The 23,487-nt window shown below is 44.7% G+C and overlaps 1 protein-coding gene across 3 annotated transcripts; it reads left to right on the top strand.

Annotated features, from left to right (window-relative positions):
• The first annotated feature begins 3 nt into the window (after positions 1 to 3).
• On the top strand, positions 4 to 23,368 carry MED15 (mediator complex subunit 15). Of its 3 annotated transcripts, none has more exons than XM_054082191.1 (18): positions 4 to 204; positions 3,084 to 3,171; positions 3,979 to 4,030; positions 4,496 to 4,525; positions 5,672 to 5,887; positions 6,453 to 6,718; positions 7,506 to 7,889; positions 8,531 to 8,623; positions 13,468 to 13,587; positions 17,743 to 17,885; positions 18,187 to 18,314; positions 18,684 to 18,818; positions 19,203 to 19,266; positions 19,413 to 19,479; positions 19,874 to 20,034; positions 20,794 to 20,960; positions 21,822 to 21,920; positions 22,045 to 23,368. In XM_054082191.1, the coding sequence occupies exons 1-18, from the start codon at positions 137 to 139 to the stop codon at positions 22,179 to 22,181; spliced, it is 2,418 nt and encodes an 805-aa protein (XP_053938166.1). In that variant the 5' UTR covers positions 4 to 136; the 3' UTR covers positions 22,182 to 23,368. The 3 variants fall into 3 exon arrangements, with proteins under 3 accessions (XP_053938166.1, XP_053938164.1, XP_053938165.1); XM_054082189.1 differs by having other exon boundaries at positions 18 to 204; positions 22,048 to 23,368; XM_054082190.1 differs by lacking the exon at positions 13,468 to 13,587 and having other exon boundaries at positions 22 to 204; positions 22,045 to 23,367.
• The last annotated feature ends 119 nt before the right edge of the window (positions 23,369 to 23,487 follow it).

Here is a 23,487-nt window from a genome sequence, read left to right as displayed (position 1 = left end):
CCCCGCGCCGCCGCCCCGCAGTTCTCGCGAGAGTTGGGGATTCGCGAGCGCCGGGACTTCGTTTCCCCCAGCGCTCCGGAAGCGGTCGCGCGGCGCTTCCGGTGTGGCGGCGGGCGGAGCTCCCGGTGCGGCGGGGATGGACGTGACCGGGCCCGAGACCGACTGGCGCAGCACCAACTTCCGGCAGAAGCTCGTCAGCCAGATGTGAGTGCGCGGCGCTACGGTGCCCGCTGCCCTCACGGCCTTGGCTTCGCCTGTGCCGTTTCCTCTCCCCCGGGCCCGGTGCCGCCCCGCCGGGAAGGCGCCTCCTTGGCAGGGTTTGCTCAGCGCCTGTGCAGGGGGGAGCCCGGTCATATTTTCCCTTCCCCGCTGGATCCTCCTTCCCTTCCTGTATCCTCCTTCATTCCCTTCCCTTCCCTTGCTGGAACCTCCTTCCCTTCCCTTGTTGGATCCTCCTTCCTTCCCTTCCCTTGTTGGATCCTCCTTCCCTTGCCTTCCCTTGTTGGATCCTCCTTCCTTCCCTTCCCTTGTTGGATCCTCCTTCCCTTGCCTTCCCTTGCTGGATCCTCCTTCCTTCCCTTCCCTTGCTGGATCCTCCTTCCTTCCCTTCCCTTGCTGGATCCTCCTTCCTTCCCTTCCCTTGCTGGATCCTCCTTCCTTCCCTTCCTTTGCTGGATCCTCCTTCCTTCCCTTCCCTTGCTGGATCCTCCTTTCCTTCCCTTGCTGGATCCCCCTTCCCTTTCCCTCCCGGCTCCTCCTTCCCTTTCCCTCTTCCCCAGGGATCCTGACTTCCCATCCCGCTCGGCAGCGCCTGCTGCAGTGCTTTGATTTTTGCGGTGTCTGTAGCATCGCCAAGTGTGACATGTCAAGACGTGTGTAAACTACCACCTTTATCTTACATCTGACATTTTTAGGGCAAAAATGACATAAAGATATCAGTGACTTAATGTTTGGCTTAATTTGGACTGGGATTTGCTTTCTCGCTTCTAGAGCATGTGGGACAGCACCATGTGCACAAAGTGAAGTGATTTAAAATTTAATGTATTAGCTAGTGTTTACTTGGAGAGCGTTAAGCCTTGTAACGTGGATAGATGCGGCTAACAGCTTACTAGCACAGCGTTCTCCCTGCCCCATCTTGTTGTGAGTGAGAAAGGTTCAGTGAACTCCCATACAAGGACAGGCTGAGAGAGTTGGGATTGTTCAGCCTGGAGAAGAGAAGGCTCTGAGGAGATCTTATAGGGACCTTCCAATACGTGAAGGGTCTACAGGAAAGCTGGGGAGGGAATGTTCACAAAGGCTTGTAGTGATAGGACAAGGGGCAACGGGTACATTCTGGAGAGGGGCAGATTTAGGCTGGACATAAGGAAGAATTTCTTCACCATGAGAGTGGTGAGACACTGGAACAGGTTGCCCAGAGAAATGGTGGCTGCCCCATCCCTGGAGGTGTTCAAGGCCAGGTTGGATGGGCCTTGGGCAGCCTGATCCAGTGGGATGTCCGTGCCTATGGCAGAGGTGTGGAACTAGATGATCTTTGAGGTCCTTTCCGACCCAAACTGTTCTGTGATTCTGTGAACTGTTGGAGTGATCAAACAGTCTGTTCTATAAAGTAGCATTTGGAGATGCTGGGTGGCTGGTGTAAGTGTACAAAGTGGTGTTGGCCCTACAATGCCTTGGCCTTGTGTTTCATGGGAACAACTGATTTGTGCAGGCATGTCGTGAACTGGACAGGGAGCTGGCAGAGTTCTGAAGAGTGTGTTTTGCAAGATTTTTCAGGCAGACCAGCTGGCCTGAATGAGAGGCTGCATGTTGTTGGGCTGGAAACAAGGTTCCTGGGAATGGAGGGGGAATTCCTGAAGCTGGTGTTGGCATTGAATGCGTCATCTTGGGAAACGGTAGCTTTGAGTGTTCTGCATGACTTGAAAAAGCCAGAGCTTTAGTGCACATCTTACAAGGCGTTTAAGTCGATGCTTCTGAGGCAGGTGAGGGATGAAGCTGGATTCCCTGGTACCATGGAGTTTTTGGTATTGTGTGGAGTTTGGTGTTCCGCATGAGTTGTTATCCTTTTCACTGTGCTGTGGAAAGCTGTGGCTTTTTTTTTTACTTTCCCAGCCTTTTACTGTAAATATTTTTATGTTGACTGCAGCTGAATATGTCAACAAAGAACAAGCTGCCTGGTTTTTCTCTTCTAAACTTTGATTGGAATGCAAACAGATAGTACATGGAACCCTTGCAGTGGCATTGTTGGTAATGCAGATGTACTGAGAATGCCTCTTCTCCTCCACCTTTGTCCTTAGGAATATGTGGTTATGGGTGAGGGTATTTTTCCTTTCTATCATGCATGTTCATAGGCCCAGAGAGGGCAGCTTTAGAGCTGATTTACTGGAGGTGTGAGAGGGAAAGGACAGCAAGTCCCTGTGATTCTGGCTGGTAAATGGGAAACAACAGTAAGGGACTTGAAAGCTTTTTATTACCAGACCCGTTATTTTTCTTCCCCTCAACTTAACATCAACAGGGCCTTCTTTTTATGTTGTAGCTTCACCTGCTGCTTTTGTGGTGGTTGTCCCATCCCTGCCCTGCATGTGGCTGCACGTGAGCTCAGACCCTGACCCACCCTTATTCTCATGAAGACTCTGTGCCCTTAGGCAGTCTTTTTGATTCTTCCAACTGATGTTTAGAGGGTTCATTTGGAAATGCCTGACACTGGGCAGGCTCAATCCCATTGTTCCTCAAACGTGGATTGCGGTAATCCTGTTGTCCAGCTTCCCTCAAATGAACTGGTCCTGGTATTTTGTCAAAACGATACATCAGGTGGTAAAATAATGACTTGCTTAGCAGTTGTGCTTGAAATTCTGTAGAGAGTATTTGTCTTGCCTTTTAGACATTAGTTGCTTCTTTTTCTCTGTTATTTGAAGACATTTTAAAGGCTAGCAAGTTTAACTGATGTGTGTGGTGGTGGTTGTTGTTTGGGTTTTAAACTATAAATGAGAGAGGGGTAGAAACTGGTTTACAGGACCTTCCTGACTGCAGGAAGTATTTTCTAATGTCCTCAATTAATACCTAGCCTTGTCCTCTCTTTTTTTCAGTGACGACGCTATGAGGAAGGCTGGCGTTGCCCATAATAAATCCAGCAAAGATATGGAGAGTCATGTGTTTATGAAGGCCAAAACAAGGGTAAAGCATTTCTCTTTGTTTCCAGAAGTTACTGGGTTGTCAAAGTTTGGAACAACCACAGAAATAGCAAACCCGGTGCGTTTAGTTAATTGTTGTTGCTTAGACCACCTAATTATTCACAGTTTTTGATTTGGATGTGCTGCTTCCACCCCGAGGAGAAGTGAGATGTTTTGCATCCAACTCTATGATGTCACTGTCACAAATCCATGCGTGCTGGTGGCCCCCTTGCTGGTGAGCTGGTAGCTTCAGAGGCAGGAGCCTGTACAGTTTCTCATACACAGGATGAACCACACTAATAAAATGTTGCAAAGAATATTTGGTATTTTTTCACTTATGACACATATGTTAGTTTTTAAAGTTGTTAATTTACCTGTATTTGCAATACTAAATTAGCTTAACAGAAGTTCTTGTGGTATGAATGCGACTTCATACCAAGTCCAAGTACCAAGTAAGCAGGTTCAAGCCTTAAGAAAAAGGAATTGAGGTGGATAAGTAGTGGCAAATGGGTGTATAGGTTTATAATTGTGTTCACATAGTGATCCTGTTTGTTCCACTGTGACAGAGGTTCTTTACAGTGAATTCTGTGTTTTCTTGGCCTCCTTATATCATCAGCTGCAGTGACCTATTAGTAAAAATGCTCTCGCTTGGTTAATGAACAAACTGTTGCCATGCAACTGAACTGTTCTGAAAAGCCCGCAGACACCGTAAAGTAAAATCCGTTATGTTGAGGAGGATACTGAGGAACCAGAAAGTCGTGGTTGGAATGTTTGTATTTCCTGTGCTAAAATACTCATTTTTCACATTTAGGAGGAGTATCTTTCTCTCGTGGCCAGACTGATTATCCATTTTCGAGATATTCGTAAGTAATTGTATGGATTTGTTTTGTTTTGTTCTTCTCTTCGTGGTGGGATTGCTCATCCCGTCCTTCCCCAAAATGTAAATTTTATGGTTTGTTTGTGTGGTTCTGCATGTGACTCTTTACAAGTTGCTTTAAAATTTTTCCTGTACTGTATATGCTTCACTTCTAAATACTATTTATTTTACATGTCTGTCTATAATTGAAAACTTACTAAGAAATCATTTAAACTTACTTTTTTTCCCACCTTCCTATTTTTTTCCTGAGTTTTTGCTTTCTCTCCATTGTTTCGGTAGTGTTCTGGTTACAGAAGTGCTCAGGTTAATGTAGTATTAGAGCTACAGCAGATAGTGAATTTTTATTTTTTAAATTACTATGTGAGTATATTTCTTGTAGAGAGCATATCTGAAGGGACAAATTCATGTGTGACAAGATTAACAAAGGCAATTAATTGTTCTTCCTTTGCAGACAATAAGAAATCTCAAGCCTCGGTCAGTGGTAAGTGCTCCCGCCCCCCCAGCTTTCTAAACAGAACAACTTAGAAGTCAGGGCTGTGGGATGCTAAGAATAAGTTGGCTGTGGATTCCCTGGCTGGAATATTAAATACCGCTGGAGGAAAGGTAGCATGATGGTCTCGGAGCTGGTCAGTGCGGAGGGTGACGGGCTTGGAAGCTGTTTTGGTTTGTAAACCAGGGATTTGTTTCCCCGTCTGTACTTTTGTTGGCTCACAACACTAAGGTCCTTGAAAGAGTGCTCGAAAGTGCTGAGCAATGCAGGTGGCTCCCTGTTCCCCGCTTTGGGTTCCTCAGTGTGTTGCACCAGCGGCAGGCACTGTGTTTGTGGGGTTACGCACTCTGCTGTTTGACAGGTTAGGTTGGAACATGCCTTCAGCTTCTCCACTAATCCTTAGAGCAGTGTGTGTTAGGCACATAGGATGATCCCCTGGATTTTCCTCAGTAGCTGTGATTGATTAACATCCAGCCTAGACAGCTAGAAATTATAAGTATTCTTAAGAGTGTTGTGTTCTGTACCCAGTAATTATTGCTTCTGCACCCCGTGTTGTCGTTTGCCCTTTTCAATTGCCGTTCCCTCTTTGGCTTCTTTTCTGTATGCCCTGAATTCAGATTATGACGATTGTCTTGAAAGGCACTGAGTTTATCCAATGTGTAATAACTGTGGTGTTATGACAGAGCTGCATAGCAAAGCACTTTCTGTGCTCTGAGCACTGCTCCTCTGTGCTGACCTTAGGAGGAAGAGGATAACTGGGCGTGCAGTAGTACTCTCCTCTTGTTGTTTGAGATTACAAGCTGGATAGCCTCATGGAGTTTTGTGGGCAGCTTGTTTTGACTTGCTTCCAAGCTGCAAGGTGGCTAATAGGTTCCGTTTCTCTCATGTATTTAGAATCTATTTTGAACTTTGCAAGTCTGAAGCTCTTTAAATAATCCTTGCTCTGTTTACAAAGAGGCAAAGATGTGCCAGAGCCTCTTGTGGTCTCACAGGCAGAGCAGTGAATATTGGATCTCAGGGTACTGGATCTAGTCCTAGTCTGAAGCCAACAGATTAGGGAGAGGCTGATGGAGAACAGACTATTTTGGTTCTGGAATTGCATGGATGGCTGCACATTGGTAACTGTTTTCTTTGTAGATCCAATGAATGCCCTGCAGAATCTAACTGGGGGTCCCCCAGCAGGGGCGCCAGGAATGGCCATGGCTTCCCGAGCTCAAGGAGCACCAATGAGTGGGATGAGTGGTCTTGGCCCAGTGGGACAACAGATGAGTATCCCGGGGCAGCAGCAGCCTCCTGGAACTTCGGGAATGGCCCCTCATGGTATGCCTGGTGTCTCTACAGCTACTCAGCCAAGTAAGCGTTCAGTTTGCTTCAACCACTGAAATTGTTTGATCAGCCTTTTAAGACATTATCCTTTTCCATAAGGAAAGGGTGCTGCAGAGGTTCCATCCTTCTGGCTGTATCAGCTAAGTGAATGCTGGAAGAATTTATTTCAAATATTGCTACTTGGTGGTATAAATGTCTTCGTTAGTGCAGTGAGGAACAGTCTAGCTGTTGTGTGAGCAATGCTGCTTTTGTCCTGCAAGATGCCAACTTCAAAACTGGTTCTGCAGAGCTCACCTGTGTTTTCTATGGGTACGGTGCTTCCTGCTGGGCACCTCTGTGCATGTTTCCTCCTGCACATTTTTACATCCTTTACCTGGGTTGCTGACTCAATATGAGTGTCAGAATTAGAGGCTGGTGGTAGGAAGTGCCATTAGTTCTGCCTTATCCATTTGAGGAAGCAAAGGTATTTACTGCTAATGAGGAACATTAATGTACTTCAGGGATTTTCTTGAATTATTATTAGTTATACCGGATCACTGCCTTTCATGCTGTTTGGGTCTTGTGTTTTAAGTACAGTCTACCTTCTTTATAGCCCAACTGCAGCTTCAGCAGATAGCACAGCAGCAGCAGCAACAACAGCAGCAATTCCAGCAGCAGCAGGTGGCTTTGCAGCAGCAGCAGTTCCAGGCCCAGCAGTCAGCCATGCAGCAGCAGTTCCATGTCCAGCAGCAGCAGGCAGCAGCGGCTGCTGCAGCCCAGCAGCAGCAGCAACAACAGCAGCAACAGTTGCAAGCGGTCCAGCAGCAGCAACAGCACATGCTGAAACTGCAGATGCAGCAGCAGCAAAACCAACAGCAGGTGATGACAAACTTAACAGCAATTGAAGGGATCTACATTCAGTTACTTGTCAAACGAGGCTTGACTTACATGGCAGCTCTGCCTGTTATTAACGCCTTTCCATTTCGGGGTAGGACTATTGCTTTGACTTACAAATTAATCGACAGCAATATATTACGTCCCAGAGGAGAGGCTTAAGAGTGTTTGGTTGCTTTCTTCTGACATAGCAGTAGAGTTAAAACCTTTGTCTCTTTGTCTTTAGAAACATCAAAATAGTCTTTCATTTGAACAGGAACCAAGATGTGGGAAAGAACTAGAAGCACTTCTATTACTCAAGCAATAGTGGCTGTGTTGTCATTGTATGAGTTACACATTGCTGCTTCAAAAAATGTATGTCGAGCACGTGATGTAGATCCGTCATCCTCAGGCACAAAAGCCGAAGAGGAGACTTCAGCTGTCGTGCTCTTGTGCAGTTTCTGGTAATTAGTGGTGCTGATGCAGGCTGGTTACATTTGAAGAAGTGGTTCTAGGCCCATTGGCACAGGAGAAGCTGATGGACTTAATTTTTGCTTTTGAAGCCTGTTTCAGTAGCGGGACAAGTGTTTAACATTGAAACCGCAGGATGTGTGCTATGCAGAGGTAAGATACACGAAGAGTGAGTGGATAAAAAGGTTGAGCTCTTCCTTTGGACATACAGCCTCAGCCTCTGATGTACTAGGAATCTGTTTGCTCTTGGTTTATGCTATAAAAATACAGCTGCTGTTGCATTGCTGTAAGCTTGAGCATCCTGGCTTTTCCTGCTTTTCAGATGCAACAGCAGCAGCAGCAACTCCAGCGAATTGCCCAAATGCAGCAGCTGCAGGCAGCACAGGCTATGCAGGCACAGCAACAGCAGCAGCAGCAACAACAGCAGCAACAGCAGCAACAGATACCACAACAACAGATACAGCAGCAGCCGCCTCAACAAGTAATGCAACAGCAGATGCAACAGATGCAGCAGCAACAGCAACAGCAGCAGCAACAGCAGCAACAACAACAACAGCAGGTTGCGCAGGCACAACAGTCTCAGCTTCCACCACAATCCCAGCCTCAACCCCAGCCCATGGTGTCTCAGCCACAGGCAATCTCAGGACAAATTCCTAGTCAGGTTATGCCTGTTACTCTTACGCCGCAGCAATTAAAAGCAATGCAGGTAAGGGCTGGTGACCAGCTGATTCCTGGTTCATTATGAGCCTCTAGAGGAATAAAATAATTCTTTGATTTTTGCTAATAATGAAGTAGCTCACTAAGGGATCTGTAGTCAGCACGTTGGGAGGACAGGGAATTAATAGGTTTATGTCTGGGCCTGCCAGCAGAGAACAGTTTTGTGTCTAAGAGTAGAACCTCTGGATCTGTGAAAACTATTTATGCATCTGATATTTAAAAATACTTTTTTGTCTTCCTCTTGAATGAGTGAGGGGGAAAAAAGAAACACTCTGGGTAAAGGGAAAGAAACACTCTCTGGTTAAAGAAAAATGACCTCCATGATTTTTGCAAGTGCTTTGAAGTGACTGGAGCTGGTTACTATGGTGTGCTGCCATGCTTAGAGTGGTCAAAGTTTAAGATACCAATAGTTCTTGCCTTGGAGAGAAGACATTTAATATGTTGTACCTCTATTAGAAACATGGGAACTTGTTTTCATAAAGAAAGCTCAGACTGTAAGAAGAGCGTGTGTGTGAGGCTGATCCTGCCTCCACACCGTTGTTTATGAGCATGGTCAGTATAGCTGAAGCAGAAGTGTCATACCCCTATCAGATATGTATGTTTACGTCCTTCTTTCCTTCCATACTCAAGGTGAGAGCTCAGCTGGTCCAGCAGCAGCAGCAGGCAGCAGCAGCAGTGCAGGCGGCTCAGGCCCAAGCTGCTCAGATGGGAGCTTCAGGGCAGGTAAGGGACCAGGAGCCAGGACCACTGGTTATAGGCCTGTGGCAAGTGCATGCTAGAGGTGAGCATGGAGGTGGGTTTCTGGTGGCTTTCTGATGAGGGATCTGACATCAGTCATCCCCTTTCTAAAGGGACTATGGGCTTTTGTGCTGTTTCTTCTTTGTCTGGAGTCAGAGGCAGGATTTCATTGACAATTTCTCTGTGCATGCTCTGTGTCCCGAGTAGGTAAGATTGTTGCCTGTACTGGCACAGGAATGCACATTGATAAGACAGCCTACTGTGGTGATGCTGCAAGTCTGACTGTTGGTTCCCGGAGCGTATCACCTCTTCTTTTGTTACATTTCCTTAGGTGACTGCTTGGATGTGTAAACTGATTTCTGTACTGTGAATCTTTGCCTGCTGTCCTTACTCACATGTGATTTACCTCCATCTCCATGTATCAACCATACAAAATAGTATAGACAACGAAATCTCTCCGTACTCCCTTTTCATTCCTTTCATCTTTCATTCTTTTCCTGAGTGAAATGGGCAGTAGATATAGATTGCTCTTGTTCTGGGTGTGAATTGTGAAGGAAAAATGGCTTGTATCTCAAGTGCAGAGTTATGTTAGAAAAAAACAGTGTTGGGTGAAAGCTGATTGTCTAGCACAGTTTTCTTATCCTCTGACACACCTGTAAGCCCCAGTGACTGTTCCTTGATATGTGTCTGGTATGAAGGAGACATGGGGAGCAAAATTGGGAATGGCTCAAGCTGAACCTCTCATCCCATTTTCCACAAGAATACAATATAGTCTTTGTGGCTTCCCTCTGTAGTGTTGCATGTTAGGGCATTTCACAGCCACGGGTAAGTACAATTATCATCACTTTGTAGATGAAGGGCCTAAGGCGGCCAGATGAAATGATGTTGGCTAGGATTAATGGCAGTTATGTCCATATACTCAGTCATTCCCTGTCTACGTGCACCATTCTCCCTTTGGCTCATGACTAATGTACACTGGGACTGGGATAACAGTTGGTTCTCAACATACATCTCCCAGACTTGTATTAGGAGTGATGTTTTGTCCCATCATAACTCTTGTGGCCCGCATCTGTGTGAGGGCTGAGTTCTGTTTCTGTATTGCTCCTTTTGCTTGTGTCAATGTAACGCAGGGTGTAAAAGCTGAGCAGGGGTAAGTACAGCTGGTGCAGTACCAGCAGCAACACAGAATTCTCTTCCTACAGTTGAAATGTGAATTAAAACTTTTGTTTGTTTCCCAAGTTATTTCCAGGTGGGAGCTGCAGGGACTTAGACTGGAAGGAAACTCTGGCTTCTTTTTTGTACTAACTTGAAAAGGTGCTCCTTTCAGCTCCTAAGCAGGTGGATTGAGCTTGTGTAGAGCCAACTGAATACTTGCCCCCTTTAGCGAATTCGTATGCCAGTGGCTTAGCAGCACGGTGCATTTGAAACGTTCTGGATGGCGAGATGGCTGATAGTGGGTGTTGTATTGCAGCTTTATTCAGACATGTAGTTAACTCGGGGATGGCTCATTTCAGCTTAGAAAATTCTATGTCCAGGCTTTACTCCATTTATGTTCATGGCATTGCAAGATGAGTCTACTAGAATTCACTTAATGCTGCGAAGTCCAATAATTACACAGGTTTCTTGTATTTGTGCAAATGCTTTCTTTATACAGTCCTTAGTTTTAAGATTGTGGCTGTGTACAGTATCGCAATGCAGCTTTGGTGTTGAGAGTGTATATGGATTTGCCTTAACTTATACAAAGTTTCTTTTAAGAGCAGAGTTTGTGTTGTATTTAGGATGTTTTTCACTAGTACTAGCGTTTCAATAAATCTGCCTTGATTTCTTCATTGGGTTCAGGGAAGCTTTTGTTAAACAGACCCCTAACCTTTGCCTGTTATGCTTCAACTTAATCTCTAGGGACTTTTAAACTGGGAATTTTGGTTTATGTGGTTGTGGTTTTCCTTTTCCATAAAGTTTCTGTTCATCCTTCCTACATAAAAGTAAAAGCAGTCCCAGGTTGAAACATGGATCCATGAGAGTTTTGGAGTTCTTCTCTGGAGCTGTAAATAGGCCGTGCAGGTTGGTGCTACCCTGCTTGGGTTCTAGGAGTCGTGAGCACCTAACTCACAGGTGAGGCTCATAAACAAACACCATCGTCTCCAGGTGACCACAGAGGCTACAGAGGCATGTGCAGCACCAAGAAAAAAATCTGTGATCAACTGAAGTTTAAATCACTGTTCTGGTGCAACCCATTCAGGTGCTCAGAGGGCAGTTTGGGTGCTGCTTTTTTTAAAATCAGAGCAGCCTTTAGTGGCGCAGGACTTATGCTGCTTCTGGTAGGCAAATGTATCTACAGAATTCTGAATCTGTGGATTTGAGATGAAAGAAAATTACAAATTCAGGATTCTAATTGTTATATTCCACTTCATTTTTATCAAACAATGGATTTTGTACCTTACCGTGGAGGGAGACTCTGCTCCTCTGCTTGCTCTGGTTTTGTGAGGTAAATTCTTGGTTCAGTAAATTGAGGTAAATCACTTTCACTTGTGGAGGAGGATGTGCCTGCAGTTTGAATCTCTTCCAAAAGTACTGGAACACTCTGGTTTTCTTCTGGTTCTAGACTGACAAGAGTGACTCCTTCATGGATGTGTTGCTTTGCACAAGACAGATGGAATTCTTGGAACCTCCTTGCCTGACTCCTTTGTCAAAGGCTTATAGGTTTCTTAGACACAAATCAGCCGGAAAGTGGGAAAACTTTGAGAGAGTGTCAGTTTACATGTACATTTCCTGTCTGAAACACACAGTTAAAAAACCAAGAAATACAAAAGATCGAAACAAAAATTGTGTACATATGCATAAATGTTTGCCCAGCCACAACACAACGAAGAGCTGAAAGCCTGTGAATCGGAGTTTGTCACACTGGTGGTCAGTGGTTTGCCAGACACTTAACCTGTCATATGCTGCCAATCTCCTTGACCTGGAGGAAGTAATCTAAATCTGCACACTTTGGTGGTGTGGTGTGAGGAACGGGACCGAGAAGTGACCGGACGTGTGGGTCACCGTAATATCCCTGGGATGTCGCACGCTCCAGAGATCCATGTGCATTCACGAGGGTCTCAGATGGGGTGATTGTGCTGGAAGGATGTGGTTTTGGTTTGGTTTTTGCTTTTCCCCTAGCAGTTTCCTCCCCCTCCCTTTTTTTTAATTTGTCATTGTGAGGGTTGTGTTGCTTCCCCAGCGCTCGTGTCAATGCCATAGCTCCTCACTGCACTTCGTAGCATCCGCCTGTGCTTTGTGCCAGTGTTGGGTTGTTGTGTTTGCCTGTGGTGGCTGCTGCATGCTGTGTGTGTCCCTGTGCATGTGTGTATGACGTCTGAGCGTGCTTCTGAAATCCTGTCTCTGACCATCACTCTCTGCCTGGATGGAAAGGGACCGCATTGCTCTGATGTTGTGAACTAACACCTGTGCTGAATTTGACACTTTTCTTTATCAGTTATTGCTTTCCTTTTCAGTCTTGCTGTGTTGTATTTAATTTTATTTAATTTTAACAATTGTAAGCACATGCATTCTCTGACTCTCTAGAGTTATGTTACTGGCTGCTTCAGTCCATTCACATAGAGCACTAAGCAAGAATGTCCCAAACCATTTACTGCAAGGAGACTTCATTAACTCATAGGTTTGTTAGGGCCTGTGTAGGTTTCTTGGTAATACATATGCTGGAAAAAAAAGTAGCCCAGAGACTTTTATTGGAGATCTTTGAAGTGCCAAACAGAAGCCCTTTTAACTGATAGGGGAGTCTGCCAAAGTTACCTGAATACTACCTCAAAAATATTTGATTTACTGTAAATTCTCAGCATTTATGGTATAATATCACATTTTAAATAACAGAGGGCTATACAGATCTATCTGATTAAATCTGTGTGGTTCGTGCGGGGTGATGTCTCTGAAAGGCACTCCCAGATGCTGCAGGGTAGCATAGTCCTAAGGCTTTTTTAAAATACAAATTCCAATGCTAATCTTCATCATTTGTCCAAAATGATTGTACTCCTGGGTGTCCTCAGTCTGTACAGCTGGAGAATCAAGCAGTGTCTGAACAGGCTTGAGGCAGATTGTGGATTCAGAAGATTTTAGCACAGCTGAGTAATAGAGGAAGGGGTATTTGTCAGAATTATGGCAAATGCAAGGGTGTATTTGACTTATTCTGTGGGTTACAAAAGGAAGAAAGAGCTTTTTTCAAACCCAGAATTGCTTTTTTTCTTTTTTTCTTTAGTATTGTCCTACTGTCACAGGTCAGGCTGTTCTGAGGTTTTGCTCCCTGTGGAGCATTCCTACTGACAGTTCCCATTGAACTGTCTGCCCAACTGTTCTGTAACAAAGGGTGGCAAAAGCAAATGCTGCTAAACCCTTGGAGTCCACAGAGGGGTAAAGCACATCAGAGACCTACGGCATTATGTAGCTTCTTTCATGGAGCATTCCTGACAGCGGTCTCAGAGTAGTTGTTTCCGAGAATTCTAGAAATGTAAGATGTCCGGCAAGATTTAGGCAGAGCCCTTCCTGCATGATGGCACAGTCAGCCCTTGACCTATGGATCAGAATCTCCATATTGGCGCTCCCAAGAGACCTAGAATTTGTTGTTTGCTTTCTAGAAATGGGTAGAAAGGGTATTAAAAGGAGTTTGATCTATAAGCTAGCGTGTTAGGTTAACCTTTAGAGAAAAGCTAACTAACCTTCCCATCATGCTCCCTTGTCCCCTGATTCCTGGAAGTCGCATGTGCTTCTCATCCTGCCAGTGCACTGCATTTCTTGTTTTGCGATTACTTTTGTCTGTTGTCCCTCTGTCCTCAAAGATGATCACCGCACCTATGGCCCGAGGTGGGATGCAAATAAGACCACGGTTCCCGCCTACCACCGCTGTGTCTGCTACACCGCCAAGCTCCATTCCTTTGGGCGGACAGCAAATGCCACAGGTATTTACTGAGTCAAAGCACATTGTGTCAGGAATTGTGCAAAGCCTTCAATACGTGGTTGTATCATGCTTGCTTTCAAGCAAGGGGAAGTTCACTTTTTCATCACACAACTGACTTGCTGGTGTTACTCAGGGTATTGGGCTGTTTAAGGTTTTTACGGATCCTTTTTTATTTTAAATAATGGGTTTTCTGAGAGCTTGTGGTATCAAAGTATTTTTAAAGCAGCATAGACCTTTATATTAGCATTTAAAACACTTCCATGTTCATAATTGGCTCAAGTCTCAAATTAGAACTTTGTGGTTTCTGTTTAGGCTCCAGTGTTGGGGTCAGTACTGGCTGGATGTGCCTGGGGCCTTACTTACTATGTGCTCATGCTCTCTACAGGCGCTTCTTTCATTAATAATAAACTCTGCTCATTTCAGTTTGAGTAGCTTCTGGGCATGGTCTTAGGGGCCAAGAGAAATTAAGCTGTTTTGTTCTTTCATGGTTGTGTAGAAGAAGCTGCCAGAAGGATTGTGCTTGTACCTGTGTCAGAGGAGAGCTTGTGCAGGCAGGCTGGCAGCACTGCTCCAGCTGCTGCTGGAAGATGCCTGAGGTCAGAGTACTGCATCTGCCCAGGGCAGCTCCGGATCTGCTAAAGACCTCCCAGCCGTGCTTTGAATGCAAAATGTGGCATCTTTGGGGGAGCAGGAATGGGGGGAAACAGAGTGAAATAGAACTGAGTTCTTACCAGTAAGTCACAAAAGGAGGCTCTGCTCTGCAGCAGTTTGAGCCCAGTGGGATTGGTGTGAGTTTAAATGTTTTATGATGGTGGAAGAGCCTTCAACTGCATTCTTCTATCTTATTCACAAATCTCATGTCTTGTTCTTCTAGATACCAGTCTTCAAATTTATTAGCAGGTGCAGTTTTAGTTTTTAACGCTGTGGTACTTTGTTCATAGTTTGAATGGAAGTTTCTTCACTCTGCATTTCTGTTTCCCTTGCAAGCGTGAGGGGCTGCAGGATGTCTGAAACTGCTTCCCAGTGCTGCTGCATCGAGTTTAGTAGGCACAGCCTTTTCTTCTCAGGGATTTGCGTAGGCAGATACGGTGACCAGCAAGATTCTGCAGACCTAGGCAAACCCATCCGTTGTTGCTTCTGTTTTAAGATGGATGGGCGTTCCAATCCAGGTCATAGATTATATGTTAACGGAAATAAAGCCAAGCTGGAACTGTTGAGCCATAGGAGAATTTGCTTTGAGCTTTATTTGCTGTACAGTCTATACAGACTGAGACAATCATCTCCCATGTGGAGCACTCACAATATTTGATTTGACAGTGAGACCTTCTGATACTTCAGTATTAGATTGGCTTGTCTTTAATAGTTGAGTCTTAACAAAGATCTGGTTTAAGCATTCGGTGCCATAGATTGATCTTCCCATGATGCTGTCATGTCTGCGGCTCCTCACAAGTGAGGAGCTTTGATTTCTGATGCCAAGTGAACTGGTCATCAAGGAGCGCTTTCAGCAGCCTGTCAAGGATTGTGGAAAGCTTGTAGAAGACTGAATAACTAGAGAAGGCACAAGAAGAATGATTGCAGGGAAAATGGTTCCTGAGCAGGGTAGGACGAGTGAGCGAGTCAGGGTTTTTGGTGGTGGTAAGCGTGTTTCAAAGGCAGTCTGACATGACCTCTGGACCAGCATGAATCTCCAGTGCTGTCTGCCAAAGCACTGTATTTGGGTTCCAAGTGGATTAGAAATTAGAAATGTTGTCACTTAGCCTCTTAATTTTGTAAAATGCTTAGATAGGGTTGTCTGTTGGGTATGTTAACTTCCTTGTCATCAGCACCCTGGCAGCTGTTCACAATAGGGGTAAAGGGCTGTAGCACATATCTGGTTATCCATTACTCATCGAAGATTCTACCAGTTCCTGGATTACAGTATCCAGAATTGTTTAAACACAGCAGTAGGTGGTTCAGTGTCTTCTGTCATTAGAGAAGAATCCTGGTATTGAACCGCGGAGTCCCTTTCAACAAAAGGAGCGGATGTGATATCAATACTATGTGGCTCTTTATTTGTATCCCTTATAACCATGGCTTAACTGGAATTAAATGAGGAACTACAGAAGTTTAATGGAGAGAAAGAGGTTTTGTCTTTTGGGTTTATTGGATATTTTTGTATTTAGTTTTATTAAACCTTTTTAGTAGGAGTCAGAGCATTCCCTAGAAGCTGAAATGTTATTAGGTTGTTACAGTCTTAGTCCATGTCCTGCAAACAACGCAGAAATCTAAAGCTGAGTCTTTAGGTCTGTTCTGTAGAAAGATGTACAATTATTATATTGCAAGTTATCAGCTGTCAAAGAAACATGAAGCATTAAGTTCAGAATTGCATATTTCTGAGTGCATGTATTTGAAAGTGCCACAGTTTTGCATAGTGGTCTTAGTTTGACTTGGTGAAAAATGGGCCCATATGGCTAAGTTCTAAATCAGTTGCTGTTTAATGGAATGTTGAATAGAATAATAAAAAATCCCAGGGAGTGCTTTCTGCAGTCTTGATTCTCGCTTCCTTCCCAACAGCGGCGAGATGCCTGACTGCTGGGAGAGGCAGACTTTGCCTTCCAATCTCAGAAGTGCTTTTTCCAGCTGTCGAGGGGACACGTGCTGTTAGAGAGCTCCCTTCCTACGAAAAGCAGTAAACGCAGTCTCAGTGTGTTTTGATTGTGAAGAAAAGGAAGATATAGTAGCTGATATAAAACAATTACAGCCTCGTGTGTTGTAGGTATTGTCTTTGTAGGAGAGGTCAAGGTAACAGAGTTATTGAAGGTCAAAAAAATAATTAAAACTTACGGTATGTCAAGCTGCATTTGATTTCAAACTATTTTTTAATGGGTCATAAACAAGTATCTTCAAGTTCGGTAGTTTCACTTGCACCGACCTGGGGATTGCTTGGGCCCATTTAATTTGTTTTAGTGGAGTGTGACCTCTTGCGTAGCGGTACTGTGATATTCCAAGGAGACTGTTTCCTGTCATAATCAGTGTATGCAGGCACATCCTCTGGAAACATTCAGATGCTTTATATGGATATTTAGCAAGCAAGTGAAAGGCAACAACTTGCAGTGCCCATGAAGTGCATAGGACTTGTGGATTTAGTGGGACCTTTGCTTAAAAATGGTTTAGACTGGGGGAAGCACAGTTGTTAGTTCATAAAGGTGCCCGCTCAGTGACTTAGAGAGTGATGTGTGGGCTAGAGAGGCACAGTATGTGGTCTCTACAGGCTAATTCCATTTATCTTTGTAGGTACTAATGGCCTCACATTAGAAGAACTCTGTGTGCCTTGAACAAACATGATCACTTAATACCTGCATCGCTGTACTGTGCTCCTGGCCACGACACAGGGATTTTGGTTTGGTTTTAGGTGATCAAGGAGAAGAATGTCCATAGAATAAAAGTGAGAAGCATCATCTGGCTCTGACACCTTATAGTGTGCAGAATAAACTTGGTTGTTACCCAGAGGTTGGTGCTGCCCTAGAAATGCTCTCATTCATCTTTTTGTCCTTCAGGCACACCTCATCATTCTCCAAAGGTCATAAAGCTGCTTCATTGTTTTCCACCCAACCATTCAGTTTGGAGGGTTTCTATCTCCGCCCAGATTTTCAAGCTGAATATTTAAACAAGATGTTGTGGTTTGGCTTACTTAATGATTTTTTTTCTTCCTTCCTCCTGTAGAAAACCAGCTGGGGAGCTGCCGTCAAGTGTGACAGACCTTTGAGATCTGTAATTAAAACGTCAAAACAAGGAGGGTTTTTTGTAGCTGTTAATTCTCGAGTTAGAACTGTCTTTTCTCCTTGCTCTTTTTACTCCAGTTCTAATAAAGAACAAGTTTCTCAGATAGCATTTCTGACACTTTAATTGCAGCATGATGGTTTGGGAAATGAAAACCATTTATTATGTAGTTACTGAAATTTTGTGCAGTGTAATGGCTATTTCTAGTGAAGCTGATGTACAGTACTGCCTTGAGAGTGGTGCAGGTGGGGCTGTTGTTGGGGAGAACAGGACGCTAACACTACCGTTTCTCGTAGGCCTGAGGATACGCTTCTCTCCGTAGGTAAAACCTTTTAGTTAGGTCCCCATCCTTTACTCCCTTTTGTTATTATTGATCTTATCTTTTTCCACATTTCAGGTCAGCCAGAACAACATTACCATGATGTCATCGCCCTCTCCTGTCCAGCAAGCTCAAACACCCCAGTCCATGCCTCCGCCACCACAGCCACAGCCGTCTCCTCAGCCAGGCCAGCCAACTTCTCAGCCAAATTCCAATGTCAGGTGAGCTGGGCTGCAGCTTCTGAGGTGCTTTGTTGGTGCTGCGAGGGTGAGGTTTTCAGAAGCATTCAATACATCTTACTCTGTTTCCATTGAAGTGAACGAATTTTAACAAGAACTTCAGTGAGAGCACAGATGGGATTGTGCTGATTATGCTCTAAACCCCCACATTTTAAACAGAGAAGCTATAAAGTCCTCACCGAGTCGACAGGCAGAGTTGCAGAGTGCCATCATGTTCTACTCAGAGACTGATGATACTTCCTTGTCTGATTCTGGCATTTTTGATTTTATACTTGTTTTCCAGCTCTGGCCCAGCTCCATCACCCAGCAGCTTTCTCCCCAGTCCATCTCCACAGCCGTCCCAGAGCCCAGCAGCTGCACGAACACCTCAGAACTTCAGTGTCCCATCCCCAGGTCCCTTGAACACTCCAGGTAAATCATCTGAGAACTGTACTACGAACCAGGAGTTGGGGAGTGTTTTGGTAACTGCAGCAAATTCAGTGTCTTGATGTAGTGTTTAGGGCACAAGAGTGAAAGCAAAACAGGGACCTAGGAAATGCAACTTTGGGCCTTCTCAGAAAAAAACTATATGAAGTGGGAATTGCTGTTCTGTCCACACAACACGATTACTACATGATGTTTAGAGGTTTGGGCAAGCACTTAAACTGCAGAGGGTGTCCAGGTGTAGATTTGGATAGTTGACGTGAGCTACACATTGAGATCTCGCTTCTGAAATGTGAGAGCACTGTTGTGCAGTGTCTTTGATCATCCCTGTGATGTGCTGTCTTTGCTTCTTGTCAGGAAATCCCAATTCTGTCATGAGCCCGGCCAGTTCTTCCCAGTCAGAGGAGCAGCAGTATCTGGAGAAACTCAAACAGCTGTCAAAATATATTGAGCCACTCCGGAGGATGATCAATAAAATAGATAAAAATGAAGGTGAGATTCCCTAGATTTAGTCACACATTTCTCTCTGCCAGCTATCTCTTCTGATGAAGGAAGCGATGCTTTGTCTTTTGGGATGGTTTCCAGGGATCAAAAATAACAGTGAAAGTTGGTTGTTCCTTCTTGCCTCTGACACTAAAGATTTTACTGTGAGGAGCGGGTAAAATCCTCATCCTAAATTGCCATCAGTTCTCCTTGTGATGGTTTTGAGACACATAGAGCTTGCGTGATGGATATACTTACGATTGATGAAAGGTCAAAGCTTACTGCTTTCTTCAGTGTTGTCTCATGCTTTCCCTTTTAGCAGCGTGCTGTATTTCTGTCTGCAAGTATGGAAGCTGTTCTTGTAGTCAGTGTTTGTGTCTGATGTTATTTCAGATAGGAAGAAGGACCTGAGTAAAATGAAGAGTCTCTTGGATATCCTGACTGACCCTTCAAAACGGTAATGCTTTTCGTTTTGGCTGGACATCAGGTTCCCGGGGCCCTCTAGAGATGTGTAGCACCCAGCCACGCTGGTGTGGGAGCTGTCTGTGAAACACTCCAGCTGAGTGATTGTTCTGGGGTGATGACGTTTCTCCTGGTCCACAGGTGCCCTCTGAAGACCCTGCAGAAATGTGAAATCGCCCTGGAGAAGCTGAAAAATGACATGGCTGTGGTACGTAATGCTCTGCACTGGTGAGGGATAAGCAGTTCATTCCAAAAGATCTTAGGATTTGGTGAGGTAATGTTTTGCATTGCTTGTTACTCTGCGGTTAAGACTTTAAGGCTGGATGAAATAAGAGAACAGGAGAAAATGAGCAAGTGCTTACTTCATGTAAGTCACCTGTGTGTATTTTTGAACTGAACTTTCAAATCCTTGTGCTTTGTGCAAAGACTTGAGTAGTTCTTTCTGTGAGCTTTTACAGGTGATTTCAGGATAGACTTTTTTGCTTTTTTCAGTGTTACTGTATACAGCTTTGGAAATTCACTGCTGTCAAATTTTACAGAATCAATAGTATAGATTTTTTTTTTTTTGGTGATGATTAAAAAGGGCTTCTTTTGTGTTTCAGCCTACGCCGCCGCCTCCCCCGGTACCCCCCACCAAACAGCAGTACTTATGTCAGCCACTCTTGGATGCTGTTCTGGCCAACATCCGTTCACCGGTCTTCAACCATTCCCTTTACCGTACATTTATGCCGGCTATGACTGCAATTCACGGGCCACCCATCACGTATGTGGCACTGACCTGCTGTCTGTCTTAAGTGTTCTTTATTGAAGGAAAAAATACTTATTTGTAGAGGTGTTGTGGTTTAACCCTGGCTGGCAACTAAGCACCACCCAGCCACTTGCTCACTCCCCCGCTAGGATGAGGGAGAGAATCTGAAGGGTAAAAGTGAGCAAACTTGTGGCTGAGACGAAGACATTAATAGATAAAGTAAAAGCTGTGCACAGAAGCAAAGCAAAATAAGGAATTAATGCCTTACTTCCCATCAGCAGGGTTCAGCCAGCTCCAGGAAAGCAGGGCTCCATCACACGTAATGGTTACTTGGGAAGACAAATGACAACACTCTGACCGTGCCCCTCTTCCTCCTTCTTCCCCCATATACTGAGCGCGCTGCCATAGGGTATGGAAGATGCCTTTGGGCAGTTGGGGTCAGCTGTCCCAGCCGTATCCCCTCCCAGCTTGCTGTACACCCTCAGCACATCCTGGTGGGGTGCTGTGAGGAGCAGAAAAGGCCTTGGCTCTGTGAGTGCTGCTCAGCAAGAACAAAAATGTCCCTGTGTTATCAACACTGTTTCCAGCACAAATCCCAGCCCTTACCATCTACTATACAATGCTGCCAAAACCAGCACAAGAAACTGCTAAAAGAACAGACGGGTTTAGATGGGTGTGAGGTATCTTTCCATGTTATACCTGTAAAATACTTGATGTATACGGTGTTGGTGTAATGTTTTCACCTGCTCCTTTTGTGGCTGTTGTTTCATGCAGGGCTCCAGTCGCTTCCCCTCGAAAACGGAAATATGAAGAGGATGACAGGCAGACCATACCAAATGTCCTACAAGGGGAAGTTGCAAGATTAAATCCTAAATTCCTGGTGAACTTGGACCCTTCCCACTGCAGTAATAATGGAACGGTTCATCTCATATGCAAGCTAGGTAAGCAAGATGAAACCACAGGCTGGATTCAGAGAGGAATGCTGAGCTTGATCATAGAAATTGAAGTGTTTCTTGCTAACAGTCTTGACTCTTGCCAAGTCCTGTGAGTTCTGCACCAAATCTGTGCTTAACAGATTCATGGCACTGTGTAACCATGACACTCCCCACAGCCTGCTGCAGGGTGCACCTTGAGAGCTCGTTAACACTGATTGGTTCTTTCTTTGTAGTTGCAATTGGTAATCTCAGTATCTAGAAAATAACTTACTACTAGCAACACTCTTGATTCCTGATTTGACCTGTAGTGACAGGCAAGAATTGTTTTGCCTCTGACCACTAGGACAGAGGCAGAGAAATGTTGAGTTAGTTTTTGGGAGGGCCTGCTTCAGTTTGTGTTCACGATCGCTGACAACACTGTATGCTCAGGAAAGAAATTCAGATTGCATCTTGTTTCTCATCCAGTCTATCAACTTGTTTGGCATTTAGATTCCAATGAGGAAAGTGGATTCTTTCCTCCTCCCATTTGTTTGAGAAATCTGAGCTGCTGTTGTCCTGAATGTTAGTAGTTAAGGCTCTTAATTTTCAAAAACGAGGTGTTAGACGTAGTGACACTCACCTGATGGAACGGTGAGATTGGCAAAGAGCAGGAACGTGTAAGAAAGGGAGCTGTTAGCCAGGCTTTGCTTCCAACAATTCGAGTGTTGTAAAAGTGAGCAATGAGGTTGCCTTCCAATAAAAAGTGGAGATGTACGGCCTGGTTCCCCCTTGGGGTGCAGAGGTCAGAAAACAAACTGAATTGCAGACAAAACCCCACTCTGTCCAGCAAGGATGGCTGTGTTCTGATTGGAAGTGTTTGCATTCTAGATGACAAGAACCTGCCGAATGTCCCACCGCTACAGCTCAGTGTTCCAGCAGATTATCCGGATCAGAGTCCCTTGTGGATAAAAAATCCCAGGCAGTACGGTAAGAGGATGCCAGAATGTGCTGGTGGTAATAATGGGGACGTGTGAACGCCTAATAGTACTATTTTATTTTGACTTTTTTTACTTTTTATTGTAACTCCACTTATTTGTTACCTTTTCTCCAGCAGCCAACCCCTTTTTGCAGTCGGTGTACCGGTACATGACCTCCAAACTATTGCAGCTTCCAGACAAGCATTCAGTCACAGCACTCTTAAACACCTGGGCACAGAGCATTCGTCAAGCCTGCCTCTCTGCTGCGTAACATCTCGCTTTCTAAATTCTCAAGCAAGAAAGAAGGTCTTGGCAGTTGTCACTTCCACACGCCCTGGAAAATTGCAGGTGTTTTGCGGAGGCTATTCCAGAAGAAAGCAGCCTTATGTTGTTTGGTTCCTAGGTGTTGGGTTCAGTAGAGAACCTGATGTTAGACTTAGCTTTCGTGCTCTTTATCTTCTGCCTCTGTGGACTTCTGCCAGCATTTTCAGAAACAGAATGTGTACATATGGTTCCTGAGACTGTATTAGGATGAGTTTTTATTGTCTTCTTAGAGAAGAAATTATTTGTGGACTTCCATCAGGAAGTCTGGTATAAGAGGGAGGAGGGAGAGAATGTCCTAATATGCTTCCGTTCGCTCAGTGCCAGCGTTCCTCTTGCATTGTGTCCTGTGACCCGATACCACCCAGAAATAAAAGAGCTCAACTGGAATATGCTTGCCAGCTCCTCGTATTTGCAGGAATCTTTTTGCCTGTTGACTTTACCCGGCATGGGACAAACTGGCTTCACGGCATCCCTCAGATTTACAGGGGGGCACCAAATAGAGCAAGAAAAAGGTATTTTATAGTTTATTTTAAACACTACTTTGTATCGATGGTTTTTGGTTAGCACGGGCCACGATTTTTGCTCCAGAAGAGCGAGGCAATGAGAAAGATTCATGTGCACAGTAACGTCTGCAATAAACTCAGTACCTGGGTACAGAAAGATGGGGGGAGCCCAACAGCATCAAGCCCTGGTGACACAAGTAAATCCAGTGGATGTGTAGCTATGGTCCTTCTTTACTGAGATTCTCTCTAAGCTCACCAGCTTCCTCTGGTGCTTGTCAGCCATCAGCTGCCTCAGCGTTGGGCACCTCTAAGGAAAACGTTTGCCACAAGTAACTCCTATTTCACATAGAGTGTGCTTGTTTTATTTCCCCATGTTTATAAGTTGCTCACTCTTAGTTTCCTGGTACAGAAGAATTCCAGATTTCCATGTTTCGTGTTAAATCTTGCTCTAACTTCCCTTATTGTGCAGCAAACCGTATAGGGTAGCTGGGCTCTGAGTGGCAACAAGAAATGGCTGTGACCTTTGTAAATCTGTGTGGTGTCACCAGTTCGGGACGTTTTTACATGTGGGTGGGTACTTGTTAAGCACCAACCAAGGCAGAACACGATCAGTATTTTGTACAGGAACAAATACGTTACCTGTTTGTTTCTATTGTAATAAATTTATTCTGATTCCTGTGTTGGATGCTAACTGCTATGCTGCCCAATCGGTGTTGATGCACAGAAAGCAGATCTGTTGTGGCCAGTGGA

This window comes from Cuculus canorus, chromosome 17 (genome assembly GCF_017976375.1).
Source record: "Cuculus canorus isolate bCucCan1 chromosome 17, bCucCan1.pri, whole genome shotgun sequence".
Taxonomy (NCBI): domain Eukaryota; kingdom Metazoa; phylum Chordata; class Aves; order Cuculiformes; family Cuculidae; genus Cuculus; species Cuculus canorus.
This window is presented reverse-complemented; position numbering and strand designations above follow the sequence as displayed.

What these genes read in the sequence shown, in the direction of transcription:
- MED15 (XM_054082191.1), top strand. Translation starts at nt 137, where the DNA reads ATGGACGTGACCGGGCCCGAGACCGACTGGCGCAGCACCAACTTCCGG. An exon ending in GCGGACAGCAAATGCCACAG is followed by an intron (nt 13,588 to 17,742) that starts GTATTTACTGAG and finishes TCCACATTTCAG; the next exon opens with GTCAGCCAGAACAACATTAC. An exon ending in AGGTCCCTTGAACACTCCAG is followed by an intron (nt 18,315 to 18,683) that starts GTAAATCATCTG and finishes GCTTCTTGTCAG; the next exon opens with GAAATCCCAATTCTGTCATG.